The sequence below is a fragment of the Nycticebus coucang genome, chromosome 6 (genome assembly GCF_027406575.1).
Source record: "Nycticebus coucang isolate mNycCou1 chromosome 6, mNycCou1.pri, whole genome shotgun sequence".
Lineage (NCBI taxonomy): Eukaryota > Metazoa > Chordata > Mammalia > Primates > Lorisidae > Nycticebus > Nycticebus coucang.
The window spans coordinates 44,049,910-44,069,020 of NC_069785.1; the positions used below are offsets into that span (position 1 = coordinate 44,049,910).

The window sequence follows — 19,111 nt, forward strand, 5'->3', positions numbered from 1 at the left end:
TAAAATGCACCACACCTCCCTCCACTCATCCTCCCTCTCCCCTCCCCCTCCTCTTTCCCGTTCATCTTGGGCTGTAGTTGGGTTACAGCTTTCATATGGAAGTGTGGGTGCTTATAAATAGGTTTCATAGTAGGGCTGAGTACTTTTTCTTCCATTCTTGAGATACTTTGCGAAGAAGAATATTATTTTTCTTTATTTATATATTGCTAAGAAGAATATATAACTTTTCTGAGATATGTAAGAAAAGGTTATGAGTCAAAAAAATGCTGCAAGAGCAAATGCACACATATAATTTAGAGATATTCCCAATTCAAATGGATCCCAATGGAATTTTTTTTTTTTTTTTAGAAGAGCCTAACAGAGTAACTTACAAGTTCTTCTCAAAGAACAACAGAAAATGATGATTGACAGTATTTGGAAAATGAAGAGTAATGAGGTCAAAAAGGTCTGGAGCTACCATTTATTAAAAAGTGTTTCAAAGTAGCTGGATGCGGTGGTTCATGCCTGTAATCCTAGCACTCTGGGAGGCTGAGGCGGGTGGGTTGCCTGAACTTACAGGTTTGAGACCAGCCTGAGCAAGAGCAAGACCCTGCCTCTAAAAATAGCCGGGCATTTTGGTGGGCACCTTAGTCCCAGCTACTTAGGAGGCTGAGGCAGGAGAATCGCTTGAGCCCAAGAGTTTGAGGTTGCTGTGAGCTGTGACATCATGGCACTCTACCGAGGGTGAGAAAGTGAGACTCCGTCTCAAAAAAAAAAGTGACAATATTTAAGACAGTATGGTACTGGCATAAGAATTCACAAACAGGCCGGGAGTGGTGGCTCATGCCTGTAGTCCCAGTGCTGTGGGAGGCTGAGGTGGGTGGATTGCCTGAGCTCGGAGGTTCGAGACCAATATGAGCAGGAGTGAGCCAGAGTGAAACCCCATCTCTACTAACAGCTGGACGTTGTGGCGGGCGTCTGTAATCCCAGCTACTGGGGAGGCAAAGGGAAAGAGAATTGCCAAAGGAAGAACCGTAAAAAAAAAAAAGAAAAGAAACAAAAAACTTCAAACGAAGAAGAATGAACAAGCAAGCTGAAATTAAAAATTAAAAAAAAAAAAGAATTCACAAACAGAATAACAGGAGAGAAAGGTCCCAATATAGCCAATACAGTATTTAATAATTTAGCATATGAGGAACCCTCAAGTGACAGTAGGAAAAGGTAAGATTATTCAGTAATAGTGTTAAAAATGGCAAAAGACAAACCACACAAACAAATAGTATTGAGACAGATTTTTACTTCTAGGTAATTAAAGAGTTAGATATAAAAAAAATTAAGCTTACTTTAAAAAATAAAATGTAAGTAGGCGGCGCCTTTGGCTCAAAGGAGTGGGGCGCCAGCCCCATATACCGGAGCTGGTGGGTTCAAATCCAGCCCCAGCCAAAAACTGTAAAAAAAAAAAAAAAAAAGAAAATATAAGTGAACTTTTCTTGAGTTTTAGAATAAACAAGGATTTTCTAACCATAAAAATAATAAAAGACACCATAAAATAGAAACAACTGTTAGATTTGATCACAAATATTAAATATATTGGTATGGAAAAAATTATCATAAAAAATTAAAAGGCAGGCAAGGCATAGTGGCTCATCCCTATAATCCAGTGGTTCTCAACCTTCCTAATGCCGTCACCCTTTAATACAGTTCCTCATGTTGAACAAGTTTACAAGTTCTAAAAATTATTTTTAGAATAAAACCATAAAATTATTTTCATTGCTACTTCATAACTGTAATTTTGCTACTGTTATGAATCGTAATGTAAATGTAAATCTGATATGCAGGACGTATTTTCATTGTTACAAAGGGGTCATGACCCACAGGTTGAGAACCGCTGCTATAATCCCAGAATTATGGAAGGCTGAAGAGGGTCACTTGAGGCCAGGAGTTTAAGACTGAGCAACAGAGCAAGACCCGATCTCTATAAAAAATAGAAAAATTAGCCAAGCGTGGTGGCACATGCCTATTGTCTTAGCTACTTAGGAGGCTGACATGGGAAGACTGCTTGAGCCCAGGAGTTCAAGGTTATAGCCAACTATGATTGCACCACTGCACTCAAGGCATCAGAGAGAGATCCTATCTCAAAAAAAATACATATATATTAAAAGGCAAATATCAAACTACAAATTTTTTTTTTTTTGAGACCGAGTCTCACTATGTTACCCTCAGTAGAGTACTGTGACATCACAGCTCACAGCAACCTCGAACTCTTGGGCTTAAGTGATTCTCTTGCCTCTGCCTCCCAAGTAGCTTGAACTACAGATGCCCACCACAACACCTGGCTATTTTTTGTTGCAGCTGTCATTGTTGTTGAGCTGGCCCGGGGACAGCTGCCAACCTCAGTGTATGTAGCTGGTGCTGTAACCACTGTGCTATGGGCACCAAGCCTCAAACTACAAAATGTTTTAAGACAATGACAAAGGATTATTATCTGTCACAGAGAAAAATTCAAACTTACCTGTAAGAAAAAGACTAATATGTAAAATGAAAATTGGGCAAAGTTCACAGATAATTCACAAAGAAATATAGATGATCACTATATATTTTATAAGTTCAACCTCAGTAGTAAAAAAAAATAATTATTTTCCTATCAAATTAATTTTTTAATGTTAACAATTAGTTTTATTGACATTTTGGTGAAATAGTGATCCTCATATTTCTGGAGGGAGTCTAATTTGGAATAAATTTTTTTTTTTTTTTTTTTTTAATTTTTGGCCGGGGCTGGGCTTGAACCCGCCACCTCCGGCATATGGGACCGGCGCCCTACCCGTTGAGCCACAGGCGCCGCCCAATTTGGAATAAATTTTCTGAAAAAATATATAGATATATATGGATATATTTAGGAATATATATTTATTTACACACACACGAACTTATATAATCTACATTTTTGATGCCCTAATTTATGCTCAGGTACTCTAAGAAAAAAACTAGAAATACAAAGATTTATGGCCAAAAATGTTCATTCCCACATTATACATGGCAGTGTAAAAAGAGAGACAACTTAAATGTTACAACTTGTACTACAGAATATGATGTGGTCATCAAAATTTTTTCTTTTTCTTTTCTTTTTTTTGAGATAGAGTCTATGTTGCCCTCGGTTGAGTGCCGTTGAGCCACAGCTCACAGCAACTTCCAACTCTTGGGCTTAAGCAATTCTCTTGCCTCAGCCTCCCTAGTAGCTGGGACTACAGGCACCCACCAAAATGCCTGGCTATTTTTTGTTGCAGTTGTTATTGTCGTTTAGCTGGCCCAGGTCAGATTCGAACCCGCCACCCTTGGTGTATGTGGCTGGCGCCATAACCACTGTGCCGAGCCCGTCAAAATTATTCTTGAAGACTAATACATAAGAAAATGTTCATTATACCATGTTAAATTTTAAAAATCACTTTATTAAATTGTATTTATCATATAGTCCCAAGTTTTGTGACCATGATTTCTATGTCTTCATCTATATCACTGATGAAAATGTGATCAGATGGAGTTTGGAAGAGGTGGAAGTTCATCAAAGTTAGCCTACATTTTTCAGGTTGAGTCTAACTATCTTCAGGGTTGATGGCTCAATTATCATTCTTCCAGTAACTGAACCTTCATCTATCAACGGTTCCCCAATGTTTCCTAGAGGAGGCTGCACAAGAATCACTTTGAGAGATGGTTTAGAAAAACAAAAACAGATTTTGGAGCTTCACCCCCAAGATTCCGACTCAGGAGATCTGAGACGGGGCCCTGGAATCTGTCTGTGTTGAAAGGTCTTGTGATTCTGAATGTACAGCCAAATCCAGGAACCATAGCTTTCTAGTTGTTAATTTCCCACACATTTTTAAAAAAGTATACTGAATGCCTTTTTTTTTTGCAGTTTTTGGCCAGGGCTGGATTTGAACCTGCCACCTCTGGCATATGGGGCTGGCACCCTACTCCGTTGAGCCACAGGCACTGCTCGCCTTTTTTTTTTTTTTTTTTAGAGACAGAGTCTCACTTTGTCATCCTCAGTAGAGTGCCAGTGTCACAGCTCACAGTAACCTCCAGCTCTTGGGCTTAGGCGATTCTCTTGCCTCATCCTCTCCAGTAGATGGGACTACAGGCGCCCGCCACAATGCCCGGCTATTTTTTTGTTGCAGTTTGGCCAGGGCTGGGTTTGAACCCGCCACCCTCAGCATATGGGGCCGGGGCCCTACCCCTGAGCCACAGGCACCAATATTGAATGCCTTTTAGAAGCAAGTTTCTAAATGTTAGCTAGGGGAGATAATCTATAATTTAAAAGACCGTTCCCCTCCCCCTACATTTCTCTGAATGTAGGGACAAGCAGCTGACCTGCAGCGTCTCATTGCGCTGACTGCTCCTGCCAGTGCCGCCCCGCCCTGCCACTAACTTCCTCTCTCCCCTCAGGAGGCTCCCTCCAAGTCGTGTCTCCTCTACATCTTTTGGGACACCAGCTGCTTCCTCTCTACTTCCCCTCTTCCATCCACTGTTAACTCTGTGAACCAAACCCCTGAGATGCCTGTGCCCAGGGCACCTCCCTTCAGTGTCCAGTTGCTGAGAATTTTCTATATCTGATGCCTCACCTCCCACTCATTCCTCAACCTGCCGCCATCTGGCTTCCATCACTACCACTTACTGACACAGCTCTTGCCAAGGGCACCCTGGCTCCTAAAGGCTAGCCCACTGGCTCTGTTCCAATCCTCTTCCCAGAAGAATCTGATGTGGCTGATCACCCCCTCTCTCACCTTGGCTTTTGTGGGGGGGGTCATCTGTTGCTTTGCATGTCTAGCATCCATTTCCTGTCCTTTTTTTTTTGAGACAGAGTCTCACTTGATCACCTTTGGTAGAGTACTGTGTCATCTTAGCTCACAGCAACCTCACTTAAACTCTTGGGCTCAAGTGATCGATCCTCTTGCATCAGCCTCCCAAGTAGCTGGGATTACAGGTACCCACCACAACGCCTGGCTATTTTTTAGAGATGAGGTCTCGCTCTGGCTCAGGCTGGTCTTGAACCTCTGAGCTTATCCAATCCACCCACCTCAGCCTCCCAAGTGCTGGGATTACAGGTGTGAGCCACTGCGCCCAAACTTTCCCCTCCTATTTTTAATAACAGCATCCTCAGAAGCCACCTTCCCCACTCCCAGGCTGTGGTTTGGGGGCTGACCAGAAATCTCATCCCCCTGCTTCTAGGGACTGGCCTGGGGCGGGGCCAATAGGCAAACCAATGAGACCCAGTCCTGAGATTTTGCAGAAACTATTGGGGAAGAGGTTCTTTTTTTCCCACTGGGCTGCTGAGCTCGCAGAATGTGAGCTGCAAGTTGGAAACAGCTGCCTGGCCACCCCTGAGGGACAACTGAGAAGGAAGCCCACAAGAAGAGGGCAGCAGAACTGACAGAGTTCTGATAGTATCATCTGGAGTCCTGGGGCAACCTGAAGCCAGCAGATCCTGGTCTGATCAGTTTCATGAAAACATTTTTACTCAAACCACTTTCAGTTGGATTTCTGTCACATATAGAATAGAAAGCCCTAAGACAGCTCTGAGGCACCACCCTCCCCTGGCATTACTCCACTTTCCCCAGTGTCTCATAAGCTCCCCTTCTTCTCACTAAGAGTCATGGCCAAGGACTTCTATTCCCCAGATGCTGGTACCAAATGTGGACACTCCCAATCAAGAGCCCAGACATCCCGCTGAGCTCCAGACCCAGATGACTGATCCTTCCTGGTCATTCCCATCTTGGTAGCCACTTAAACACAACGAGTTTAAACTACAACCCATAATTGTGCTCTGTCCTTTCTCCTCTTGGTTCCCATCTTGGTGAGTGGCTCCACCATCCATCCACCCAGTTATCCCAGAAAGCTTGGCCTCATTGTTGACACCTCCTGCTGTCATTCTCAGCCCTCTTTGGGCTGCTGCCAATTCTTTCAGGTTGCATCTTCAGGAAGTTCTCTTCCAACCTGAAAGCCTGAAGGACGGGTCTCTCTTAAGCTCTCAGGCCACCCTGTGCTTCTAGTGTCACTACCCTTGTCACCGAGAGCCTTAACAGTGTATAGGTTCTTTTCCATACTCCCTTTGAATCTGAGTTCTGTGACAGCGGGACCCATCCTTGAAATCATTTGAAATTACTCAAATAAACACAAAGATCTGTAGGTGTGATCTTATATTGTATATTATAAACATGGTCTGTTCTTCTGTAAAAATTAAATAACTATCTTAGCGAGATCTGTAAAGGGTATAGTATTTGGTGGAGAAAACCATGATTTTCAGGGGCTCCAACACCTGAATAAAGGTGAGAACCACCAAACTGGGTTCTTTCCTCTATGAGACGTTTTTAAATGCATGAACCAGGCTGCCTCTTAGGACTAACTTCACTTCCATCCTGTTACTCAGTCTAGAGGCATATTGGAGGAATGAAGTAGGGCTTTTGTTCTTATTCTGAATCCTTCCCTCCCTCTTTTAAAAAACTAGGACATTGGGCAGCGCCTGTGGCTCAAAGGAGTAGGGCACTGGACCCATATGCTGGAGGTGGCAGGTTCAAACCCAGCCCTGGCCAAAAACTGAAAACAAACAAACAAACAAAAAAACCTAGGACATCTTGCCTGCTTTCAATTTTCTGTTACTTTTTGTATTCTTTATAATTTCTTTCTTTTTTTTCTTTATAATTTCTTAAAAGTCACCAAACAAAGTTCTTCAAGCACAACTGTAAGTTGTTTCTGTACAGTCCTCCACCCATCTGTCTGCCAGGAGATTTCCTGAACCTCACCAGTAGCAGGCCCTGGGACAGCTCCTCATCCCTTGGGCTTCAATCCCTCTCAAACATAGCTGGGCTCCTTTCTACCATTTCTGGATCATTTTCTTAGAGGAAAAAGGAAGAAGAAAAATAATAGCTGAGTAGTGCTGTTTCCTGTTAATATTGCAGCAAGAGCCCCAAGCAGTGGGCCTATCACTTCCTGATTCTTTTTCTTGTTCTAATCATATCTAAAAAGGCTTTTTTATCATCCAAGGCATTTTGGCCTTCTCAGCCCACTCCAGCTTCCTGATCCCTCACACCACCCACATACCCAGTTTCCACCCTTGTATGTGGGCCCTCAGCCCCTTTCCTTCCTATTAAACACTACAGATAAATAATACTATTTAAAGATGTAAAATCAGCTGGGTACAGTGGCTCATACCTGTAATCTTAGCAATCTGGGAGGCAAAGGTGGGTAGATTGCTTGAGTTTAGGAGTTTGAGACCAGCCTGAGCAAGACAGCCCCCCGACTCTCCCACCCCCATCTCTAAAAAAGAAAATAGATGGGGCGGTGCCTGTGGCTCAGTGGTAAAGTGCCAGCCCCACATACCGAGGGTGGCAGGTTCGAACCCAGCCCCAGCCAAATTCAATAACAACAAAAAATAGCTGGGTGTTGTGGTAGGCTCCTGCAGTCCCAGCTACTTGGAAGGCTGAGGTAAGAGGATCAATTGAGCTCAAGAGTTTGAGGTTGCTGTGAGCTATGATGACATGGCATTCTACTCTGGGTGACAAAGTGAGACTCTGTCTCCAAAAAAAAAGTTTTTAAGATCTAATTACATCACCAAGCATTTTATTTTAAAAAATGTATCTGGGTATGGTGGTTCATGCCTGTAATCCTTGCACTCTGGGAGGATCCCTTGAGCTCAGGAGTTCAAGACCAGCCTGAGCAAGAGTGAGACCCCATCTCTACTAAAAAACAGAAAAAATTAGCCAAATGTTGTGGTGGGCACCTGTAGTCTCAGCTACATGGGAGGCTGAAGCAGGAGGATTGCTTGAACTCAGGAGTTTGAGGTAGCTGCGAGGTAGGCTTATGCCACGGCATTCTAGCCTGAGCAATAGAGTGAGACTCTGTTGCAAAAAAAAATAAATAATAATAATAATGATAAAAAAAAAATCATACCTCGATTTTATCAGCTTTGAGTGTTGCAAGCAAAAAACATGTTTATACACTAACAAGAACACTAGGGCAAACAGCCTTATGGGGACTGTGTGGTGGCTATTTACATTCCCTTTCCCCATGTCCTGACTCTTTAGTTCCTTTGCCCTGGTGTTCTTTTAGCTTATTTTCACTTTGTTTTCTTTCTGGCATTCATTTTTATTTTAAATTACTGCACACAGAGGCAGAAATTACTTGACTAGTACTAATTGCAGAATTATGGAAATTAAATGTACCACAGGATGCTTAGTGTTGGAAAACTGGACTTTTTCATTGAGATATAATCCATATAATCAGAAAATTCACCATTTAAAGGGCACAATCTGTGGTTCTCAGTATATTCACAAAGTTGTACAGCTAATACCACTATCCAGCTTCAGAACATTTCCATCACTCCAAAAAGTCCTTTTCTATTTTCATCACCCATTAAAAGTCCTTCTCTATTCGGTTTGCCTATGGCTATCCAGTTGTCCTAGCACCACTTGTTGAAAAGACTATTGTTTTTCCCATTGAATTATCTTGGAACTCCTGTCAAAAATCAATTGACCATAAATGTGAGGGTTTATTTTTGGACTCTCAGTTCTATACCACGGATCTATATGTCTACACTTATGCCAGTACCACACTGTATTGTTTACTTTGACCATGTATTAAGTTTTGAATCAGGAAGTGTGAGTCTTCTGAACTTTGTTCTTCTTTTTCAAAACTATTTTGGCTATTCTGGGTTCTTTGAATTTCCATATGAATTATAGGATTAGTCTGTCAGTTTCCGCAAAAAAAAAAAAAAAGTGAGCTAGAATTTTGATAAGGATTATACTGAATCTGTAAATAAATTTGAGAAGTATTGACAACTTAGCAATAAGTCTTTGAATCTATAAATATAGGGTGTTTTCCTATTTATTTAGATCATTCTTAATTTCTTTCAATACTGTTTTATAGTTTGCAGTGTTGAAGCCTTATACTTCTTTCTTTAAGTTTATTCCTAGATATCCTTTTTTTTTCCTATTTGGATGCTATTATAAATAGAATTGTTTTCTTTTTCTTTTTTTTTTTTTTTGTAGAGACAGAGTCTCACTTTATGGCCCTCGGTAGAGTGCCGTGGCATCACACAGCTCACAGCAACCTCCAACTCCTGGGGCTTAAGCGATTCTCTTGCCTCAGCCTCCCGAGTAGCTGGGACTACAGGCGCCCACCACAACGCCTGGCTATTTTTTTGTTGCAGTTTGGCCGGGGATGGGTTTGAACCACCACCCTCGGCATATGGGGCCGGTGCCCTACTCAGTGAGCCACAGGCGCCGCCCCTAGAATTGTTTTCTTAATTTCACTTAGGGAATGTTCACTGCTTGAGTATAGAAATACAATTGATTTTTGCATATTGACCTTGTATCCTACAGCTTTGCCATGCTTGTTTATTTGTTCTGATAGATTTTTAGTGGATTCCTTAAGACCTTCTATGTATAAGATCATGTCATCTGCAAATAGTTTTACTTCTTTCTCTCTGATCTGGATGCCTTTGATTTCTTTTCTTGTCTAACTATGCTTGTCTCTGCTCTTTTAAAGCCTAGATAGTTTCTTAAGTGACTCATTAAGAATGTCTTTTTTCCTCATTAGAATAAGTTTTCTGAAGAGACAGAGAATAGGAGGAAGGGAGAAAATGTAGCTCTTAAAAACCAGAAGTTGCAACTTGTACTTTGAATTGTTTTCAGGTGGGCTTCCTGCCCTCTCACAGGAAATGTCTTTCTTCACAGCACCTGAGCCCAGGGATTTTCTGGAGGCATCTCTGAATCTGTTTTCCTCAAGTTTTAGACACAGTGTCGCTGAGCTCAACATCCACCCTTCCTTAGCTGTTACAGAGTCTAAGACTACATAGTCACTTTCCTCAGCACCCATTTCTTCTTCTCTGGCCAATTCTTCCTTGCCAGTCAGTGGTAGAACAGGCAATGGTTCCTCCTCCTACTGTATCCTGTCTTCTGAGAAAGAAAACTATCAGTCAGGTGATAGGTTTATTGGGGCTCTGCCTTTTGATAAATAATCTCTGTAACATCTGAAGTCTCCTTCTGGGCCAGTGTTGTGATCTGCAGGAGAGTCCACCAATACCCTCTTTCTATTGATTCTCTTCCCTTTTTTTTTTTTTTTTTGAGACAGAGTCTCACTTTGTCGCCCTCAGTAGAGTGCTGTACTGTCACAGCTCACAGCAACCTCCAGCTTTTGGGCTTAGGCGATTCTCTTGCCTCAGCCTCCTGGGAAGCTGGGACTACAGGCACCGGCCGCAACGCCTACCTATTTTTTTGTTGCAGTTTGGCTGGGGCTGGGTTCGAACCCACCACCCTCAATATATGGGGCTGGTGCCCTACTCTGAGCCACAGGCACTGTCCTATTCATTCTCTTCCTTGCACTTGGGCCTCCTTGGTGGTAGGAATGGGCACATTTTATTGACAACTAGGCTCTTCATCCACCCCATTTGGGAGACTTTTTCATTAGAACAAAGCACACATCCTCACTCCTCATGACAGCTTACCTACCATGTATTAGTGGGGTTCCTACTTCCTTTCAGCCATGTTATTGGAGGAGAAAGAGTAAAACTTTCATCAAAGATGTGGAATACACAGCAAAGACTTTGCCAAGTGTCCCCAAAGAGAGATGTTTCCCTCCATGCCAGCACAGGCTCTGTGTTATCAGTGACCTCACAGAATGTACAGAAAGCCAGGTGGGTAAGAATCTTTGACTGTGTATATTGGTGCACCCTCAAAGCTGAGGACGAGCTTCTAGTGCTCAATCACTAGAAGGAAACAACTCAGGTCATTAACCAGGATGTAACTAAGGTAGGATCCAGCATAGTCAGCACCCTGGCCAACCCTTCTGCTCACCATTCCAAGTGCATGAATCTCCAGGGTGGCAGTCCTTCTGTCTGGGGCTTTCCTCCCAGGCACTAAACCACTTCCTTCCAGCTCCAATCTGAAAACCAAATTCAGGTCTCCTATAGCCTCACCAAGCTTCCTGTCCACACTGATTTTCTTGTAACCTCACAGCTCCACTAAGCCCAGGGAAGGTCTCAAGAACAAATGACTTCCTAATATGCTGATTCCTCCCTCACCCTAAGATTGCACATGGCTCCCGTACCTACTGAGCAATGGCCAATTTTGATGTGGTCATAGGACTCAAATCTCAGAACCCTTCATTAAACTATGCTCAGCTATTCCACAAAGCTTCTCTCAAATAATGAAACAGAGATAAGAATGAGAATATAGGGCGGCGCCTATGGCTCAGTCGGTAAGGCGGCGGCCCCATATACCGAGGGTGGCGGGTTCAAACCCAGCCCCGGCCAAACTGCAAACAAAAAAATAGCCGGGCGTTGTGGCGGGCGCCTGTAGTCTCAGCTACTTGGGAGGCTGAGGCAAGAGAATAGCTTAAGCCCAGGAGTTGGAGGTTGCTGTGAGCTGTGTGATGCCATGGCACTCTACCGAGGGCCATAAAGTGAGACTCTGTCTCTACAAAAAAAAAAAAAAAAAAAAAAAAAGAATGAGAATATAATAGAAATATATCTCACTGGATTAAGGATTTAAACTTAAAACATGAAACTATAAAAATACTAGAAGAAAGTGCAGGGAAAACTCTTGAAGAAATCAGTCTGGGCGAATATTTTATGAGGAGGACCCCCTGGGCAATTGAAGCAACACCAAAAATACATTACTGGGACCTGATCAAACTAAAAAGCTTCTGCACAGCCAAGAACATAGTAAGTAAAGCAAGCAGACAGCCTTCAGAATGGGAAAAGGTATTTGCAGGTTATGTCTCCGACAAAGGTTTAATAACTAGAATCCACAGAGAACTCAAATGTATTAGCAAGAAAAGAAGAAGTGATCCGATCTCAGGCTGGGCAAGGGACTTGAAGAGAAACTTTCCTGAAGAAGACAGGTGCATGGCCTACAGACATTTGAAAAAATGCTCATCATCCTTAATCCTCAGAGAAATGCAAATCAAAACTACTTTGAGAAATCATTTAACTCCAGCAAGATTAGCCCATATCACAAAATCCCAAGATCAGAGATGTTGGTGTGGATATGGAGAAAAGGGAACGCTTCTACACTGCTGGTGGGAATGCAGATTAATACATTCCTTTTAGAAAGATGTTTGGAGAACACTTAGGGATCTAAAAATAGACCTGCCATTCAATTCTATAATTCCTTTACTAGGTATATATCTGGAAGACCAAAAATCACTTTATAACAAAGATATTTATACCAGAATGTTTATTGCAGCCCAATTGCTAAGTCATGGAAGAAGCCCAAGTGCCCATCGACCCATGAACAGATTAATAAATTGTGGTATATGTAACATGGAATACTATGTAGCCTTAAAGAAAGATGGAGACAACTCTATTCTGTTCACAGTAGTGCCAAAGAAGATGAAATATTTGGGAGTTTATCTAACAAAGGACATGAAAGATCTCTATAAAGAGGACTATGAAACTCTAAGAAAAGAAATAGCTGAAGATGTTAACAAATGGAAAAACATACCATGCGCATGGCTGGGAAGAATCAACATTGTTAAAATGTCCATACTATCCAAAGCGATATACAATTTTAATGCAATCCCTATTAAAGCTCCACTGTCATACTTTAAAGATCTTGAAAAAATAATACTTCATTTTATATGGAATCAGAAAAAACCTCGAATAGCCAAGACATTACTCAGAAATAAAAACAAAGCAGGAGGAATCACACTACCAGACCTCAGACTATACTATAAATCGATAGTGATCAAAACAGCATGGTACTGGCACAAAAACAGAGAAGTAGATGTATGGAACAGAATACAGAACCAAGAGATGAACCCAGCTACTTACTGTTATTTGATCTTTGACAAGCCAATTAAAAACATTCAGTGGGGTGGGGTGGCGCCTGTGGCTCAAGGAGTAGGGCTCCGATCCCATATGCCGGAGGTGGCGGGTTCAAACCCATCCCCGGCCAAAAACCACAAAAAAAAAAAAAAAAAAATTCAGTGGGGAAAAGATTCCCTATTTAACAAATGGTGCTGGGTGAACTCGCTGGGGACATATAGAAGACTGAAACTAGACCTGCACCTTTCACCATTAACTAAGATAGACTCTCACTGGATTAAAGATTTAAACTTGAGACATGAAACTAGCAGAAAGTGCAGGGAAAACTCTCGAAGAAATCGGTCTGGGCGAATATTTTATGAGGAGGACACCCCCCCCCCTCCCCGCCAGCAATTGAAGCAGCTTCAAAAATACACTACTGGGACCTGATCAAACTAAAAAGCTTCTGCACAGCCAAGAACACAGTAAGTAAAGCAAGCAGACAGCCCTCAGAATGGGAGAAGATATTTGCAGGTTATGTCTCTGACAAAGGTTTAATAACTAGAATCCACAGAGAACTCATACGTATTAGCAAGAAAAAAAGAAGTGATCCAATCTCAGGCTGGGCAAGGGACTTGAAGAGAAACTTCTCTGAAGAAGACAGGAGCATGGCTTACAGACATATGAAAAAATGATCATCATCCTTAATCCTCAGAGAAATGCAAATCAAAACTACTTTGAGATATCATCTAACTCCAGTAAGATTAGCCCATGTCACAAAATCCCAAGACCAGAGATGTTGGCGTGGATGTGGAGAAAAGAGAACACTACTACACTGCTGGTGGGAACGCAAATTAATACATTCTTTTTGGAAAGATGTTTGGAGAACACTTAGAGATCTAAAACTAGACCTGCCATTCAATCCTGTAATTCCTCTACCAGGTATATACCCAGAAGACCAAAAATCACATTATAACAAAGGTATTTGTACCAGAATGTTTATTGCAGCCCAATTCATAATTGCTAAGTCATGGAAGAAGCCCAAGTGCCCATTGACCCACGAACGGATTAATAAATTGTGGTATATATACACCATGGAATATTATGCAGCCTTAAAGACAGATGAAGACTTTACCTCTTTCATGTTTACATGGATGGAGCTGGAACATATTCTTCTTAGTAAAGTATCTCAAGAATGGAAGAAAAAGGATCCAATGTACTCAGCCCTACTATGAAACTAATTTATGGCTCTCATATGAAAGCTATAACCCAGTTATAACCTAAGAATATGGGATGGGGGAGGGGAGGGGGGAGGATGGGAGGAGGGAGGGTTATTGGTGGGACCACACCTACTGGGCATCTTATAGGGGTACATGTGAAACTTACTAAATGTAGAATATAAAAGTCTGAACACAATAACTAAGAAAATGCCAGGAAGGTTATGTTAACCAGTGTGATGAAAATGTCAAATGGTATATTAAAAACCAGTGTATGGTGCCCCAGGATTGCATTAATGTACACAGCTATGATTTAATAACAATAATAATAAAAATTCCAAAGTTAGATAATGTGGAGAATTCAGGTCAGTAAATGATTATTGAATAAATGAATATAAAATATCAAAAAAAAAGGAAAGATGGAGACTTTACCTCTTTCATGTTTACATGGATGGAGCTGGAACATATTCTTCTTAGCAAAGTATCTCAAGAATGGAAGAAAAAGTATCCAATGTACTCAGCCCTACCATGAAACCAATTTATAGCTTTTATATGAAAACTATAACCCAATTATAGCCCAAGAATATGGGGAAAGGGGAGCGGGAGGGGAGGGAAGGGGGAAGGATGGGTGGAGGGAGGGTAATGGGTGGGACCACATCTATGGTACATTTTACAAGGGTACATGTGAAATTTACTAAATGTAGAATATAAATGTCTTAACACAATAACTGAAAATGCCATGAAGGCTATGTTAACCAGTTTGATGAAAATATTTCAAATTGTATATAAAAACAGCACATTCTACCCCATGATTGCATTAATGTACACAGCTATGATTTAATTAGAAAAAAATAGACATATGGAAAGAAAAAAAAAAAGAATCATTTCATGGTCCTGTGAGTTGTGTCATCCTACCCCAGGACTGCTTATTTTCCAGGCTAAGGGGCATTGAGAAGGCCACATAATCTCCAAGTCAGTATATCAAGCAGGGCTCCCTGATTACACGTGGGCTCCATAAGGACTTAATGGCAAAAACAAACAGGAGGAAATGCCCATGGTGCTGTGAACATGCCATCAGTAAATTACAGCAATGTTATGTTCTTATTCTTTGTATGTTTCCAAAAATCCACCTCCCACTCTTATACCACTTGGGCATAACACTTTATCATCGTGAGTAGCTAAAAAACTGGTCAGTGTTACTGACACCTTAAATGTACCATCTGTTTGACATCTTTCAAGGTGCCAGTTACTATATGGTACGTTCATTTTGAGTGCGTGGGACAACATATTTAATACTATTTTCAGCTTATTAATAAGCACCAAATAGAGCAATTTAAAATTTATTTTCTTCAGTCTTCCTTCATATTCAATTAATTTACTCTCTAGAATTACATTTCAGTACATAGTGTATTTGTCTTGATGAATTCATTCACAATATGTCTGTAGACCTGGATTTAGTATTTTCTGTAGTGACAACTACTCTATATGTAGGAACTATTTAGGTCACTGGAGTGGAGAAAAAGAGGTCGCTACTTAACAGAAACGACATGTGTCCAAATATAGATGCAGTTTTCTAAGCACCTGTTGAACATCAAATGAAGAAGTGATTGTTAAAATTTCCCAAACCCTAGCTTGACCAAAACATTAAATGATCAGCCACTTTGTTTCAACTAACATGGGGTTTAAGCCAGAAAAACAAGTCTCCTTACCAAAGAAGGTAAGCTTTAATATGCTGGCTTCAGAAATAAAAAAAAAGCTGATTAAAAAAGCAGTCTGTCCCAATGTAATTATTTCCCATCAAAAGTCACTTCAGAGGAAGCTATATGATTTCAACCACAGAGCACGCACAGTAATTGTGTGCTGTCTGAGACACAGTAAGCATGACAAATATTTTCAGTTGTCAAGGGTGAGGGAGGAGGGTGTAACCCACCTAAGAAGTGGAAACTAACAAATAGTAATTTGACACTCCTCCTCAGTTCCACGCGGCTGCTGCACACAGCTCTTACTTCCTATGGTCAGTAAAGACTGGTCCGTGCCAGAGTTGAATGGAGGTGGCCTCTTTATCCTTCCTTGAACACCGTGGCTGGTGGTGGTTGGTAGGTAACAAGGATCTCAAGGGAAGGGGACGTGGGCAACACCCTCTACTGCTGCTGGGCACTGTGCTAGGGGCTTAACCCTCCAACTATGACTCCACAGCCCATTCTGTGACTTTTCTTTCTTATTTTTAGAGTCGGAGTCTCACTCTTGCTTAGGCTGGTCTCAGACTCCTAAGGTCAAGCGATCCTCATTAGCCACTGGGCCGGCCGGCCCCCATTGCCCGCTCTGAATACCCCACCCCTGTGCCCCTCTTTCAGCCTTAGGCATCACTCGCTCATCAGGAAGACGCTTGTTTTAGCCTCGCTCCCTCTCCCTTCCCCGGGCCCCCAGGCCAGGGTGACAGGATAAGGCCATCCCGAGGAACGCCTTCTGGACAGCAAGGAAGGCTCTGAGTACACAGAGGGCGGTGCCGGGGACCCTGCAGGCCGAACTCCGGCGGCCGCGCCCGGGGGCTGGGTGAGGGCACCCAGGCACTCCCTGAGGTCACCTGGACACTAAAGGAGGAAGCGGCGGCGAGGGGGTTCCGCGAAGAGGAGGAAAGAGCCACAGGTTGCCCGAGGGCAGCGGGAGGCTGGTGACAGCAAGCCACGTACACACGTGGGGACGACCCGCCCAGGCGGTCAGAGGCCAGGGCCCCGGCAGGGGAGCGGAGACGGCGCGGCGGGTTACCTGATGAAGGTGGTCTTGCCGGTGCTGTACTGACCCACCAACAGGATCATGGGCTTGTTCTCGAAGTCGGCGTCCTCCAGCGCCGGAGAGTGGAACTCGTGGAAGCGGTACGCCTCCTCCAGAGGCAGCACCTTGCGCAGGTAGAGCGAGCGCAGGCCGCCCGTCACCGTCTGCACCGCGTCCGCGCCGCCCGCGCGCTCGCGCCCGCCCGCCTGCCGCCCCAACCAACTGAACATCCTGCCGCCCTTGCCGCTCAGCGCCCGCACCCAGCTCTGGGTTCGACACTCCCGGGCTCTCACTGAGCCATCCCAGACGTGCTCGCCCAAGCCCGAGCCGGCCCCGCCTCGCGTCGCCACAGCCAATCTCTGGACGCAACGTCACGGGCTCTCAGAAAGGCTCTCTCAGGTCCTTCCTCATTGGACCTCTGCCAGAGAGGCTGGAGGCGTTAGCCAATGGAGAGGAGGTTCTTAATGAATTATTGATGACAAAGTCAGGAGGACTAGTCTGGGAGAGGGTGTCTGCCCCCACCCGGTGGCGTGGACTCGTCCGGCGGGTGGCTCCCTTCTGGTGACCCGAGCCCCACCTCTGGCCAGGTGGCATTGGCTTTCAGGCAAATCTAAGCTGGCAGAAAGAAGCTTCCAGAGGCAGCTCCGTCTCCAGGAACGGTTACTGATCCAGGCCTATAGATTCGATACCGAGGAGGAGAAGTTCAGAAAGTTGACAGGCAGGTTCTTTCTTCCTGCTGGCAGAATATCATTACCCCCATTTTACTGGCGAAGAGACCTAGGCTCATGGACATAATTGACAAAATCTGAAGGTGGGGAAGTGGGCTGGAATCCATTTGGGTAGATATTTTCTCTTTTTCCACATTGCTTCCACTAAATTATGACTCAATTAAAGTTTCCCCCTTAGTTTTCTTTGATTTTCTGTAAAATTGAAGATTTAGTCATCACTTTCATTATTACATTATCCTCATTATTACAACCTAATTTCCACATATTGTCATGTAAGAATTGTCATCTCCTAGCTGTCTCTTTTCCAGGTTTAAAGGACGCTTGTCAAAATTGAGATTGGGAGAAATAATTGGCCATCACCTTTGGTGTCCTAGGTTATACTTTAACAATATTTCTCACTTGTTTTAGTGTGATCCGTGGAGCCACCTGCATAAGAACAACCTGGGAAGTTTGTTAAAATACAGACTCTTTGTCCTCAGTCCAGACCTACTGAGTTAAAACATGGAGCTTAGCAGGTGCCCTAGGTGACTGTGATATACCATAAATTTGGGGAAATACTATGCACTCCACTATTTCTCCAACCAGATGGATATACATATTCTGATTAATAGGTATGGGGTGGGGCCCAAGACTCTATTTCCACCAAGCTCTCAGGTATTGCCAGTGCTACATGTCTGTGAGTCATACTTTGAGGACCATATAAGTCTGCCATGGAAAGAGAACAAATAGAATGGAATCAATGGGCGGTGCCTGTGGCTCAGTGAGTAGGGCGCCGGCCCCATATACCAAGGGTGGCGGGTTCAAACCCGGCCCTGGCCAAACTGCAACAAAAAATATAGGCGGGCGTCGTGGGGAGCGCCTGTAGTCCCAGCTACTCGGAAGGCTGAGGAAGGAGAATCTCCTAAGCCTGGGAGTTGGAGGTTGCTGTGAGCTGTGTGACGCCACGGCACTCCACCAAGGGCGATAAAGTGAGACTCTGTCTCTAAAAAAACAAAAACAAAACAGCATGGCATCGAAAGTTCTGGGTTTGAATCCTGACTATGTAAATTAAAGGCTGCGTGACTTTAAATGTAATGAAATAGCTCTCTGCCTTAGCTTCCTTATTCATGAAATGGGACTTCCTTTGGAGTTGTGTAAATTACATATTTAGAGGGAGCTATATGTGACCACTACAGAAATGAAAAGAAAGCCAAAGGAAAATGAAGTTACACATTTGCTTCGTGTCTAAATAAAACAAAAATTGAAATGTAAAAATAAATGAAACCAGTGAACTACTGGAGCAGTGGTTCTCAACCTTCCGAATGCCGTGACCCTTTATACAGTTCCATGTTGTGGTGACCGTCAACCATAAAATTATTTTCGTTGCTACTTCATAACTGTAATTTTGCTACTGTTATGAATCATAATGTAAATATTTGATATGCAGGAGGTATTTAGGCAACCCCTGTGAAAGGTTGAGAATCGCTGAAGAGGAAGATACATACAGTGTACTTGTAAGTATCCATATGTGAATATTTAAACAATTTTGAGGGGATTTTTTTTTTTGAGACAGAGCCTCAAGCCATCACCCTGGGTAGAGTGCTGTGTCATCACAACTCACAGCAACCTCCAACTCCTGG

At 43.0% G+C, this 19,111-nt stretch overlaps 1 protein-coding gene across 1 annotated transcript in view; it reads right to left on the reverse strand.

Moving 5' to 3' along the window:
* Positions 1 to 17,690, reverse strand: part of EHD4 (EH domain containing 4) — a 90,336-nt gene extending 72,646 nt beyond the window's left edge. The window contains exon 1 of the mRNA XM_053596145.1: positions 16,759 to 17,690. Within this exon, the coding sequence (XP_053452120.1) occupies positions 16,759 to 16,994 (236 nt within the window). The 5' untranslated portion in view covers positions 16,995 to 17,690. The remainder of the gene's footprint in view (positions 1 to 16,758) is intronic.
* Positions 17,691 to 19,111: the final 1,421 nt, after the last annotated feature.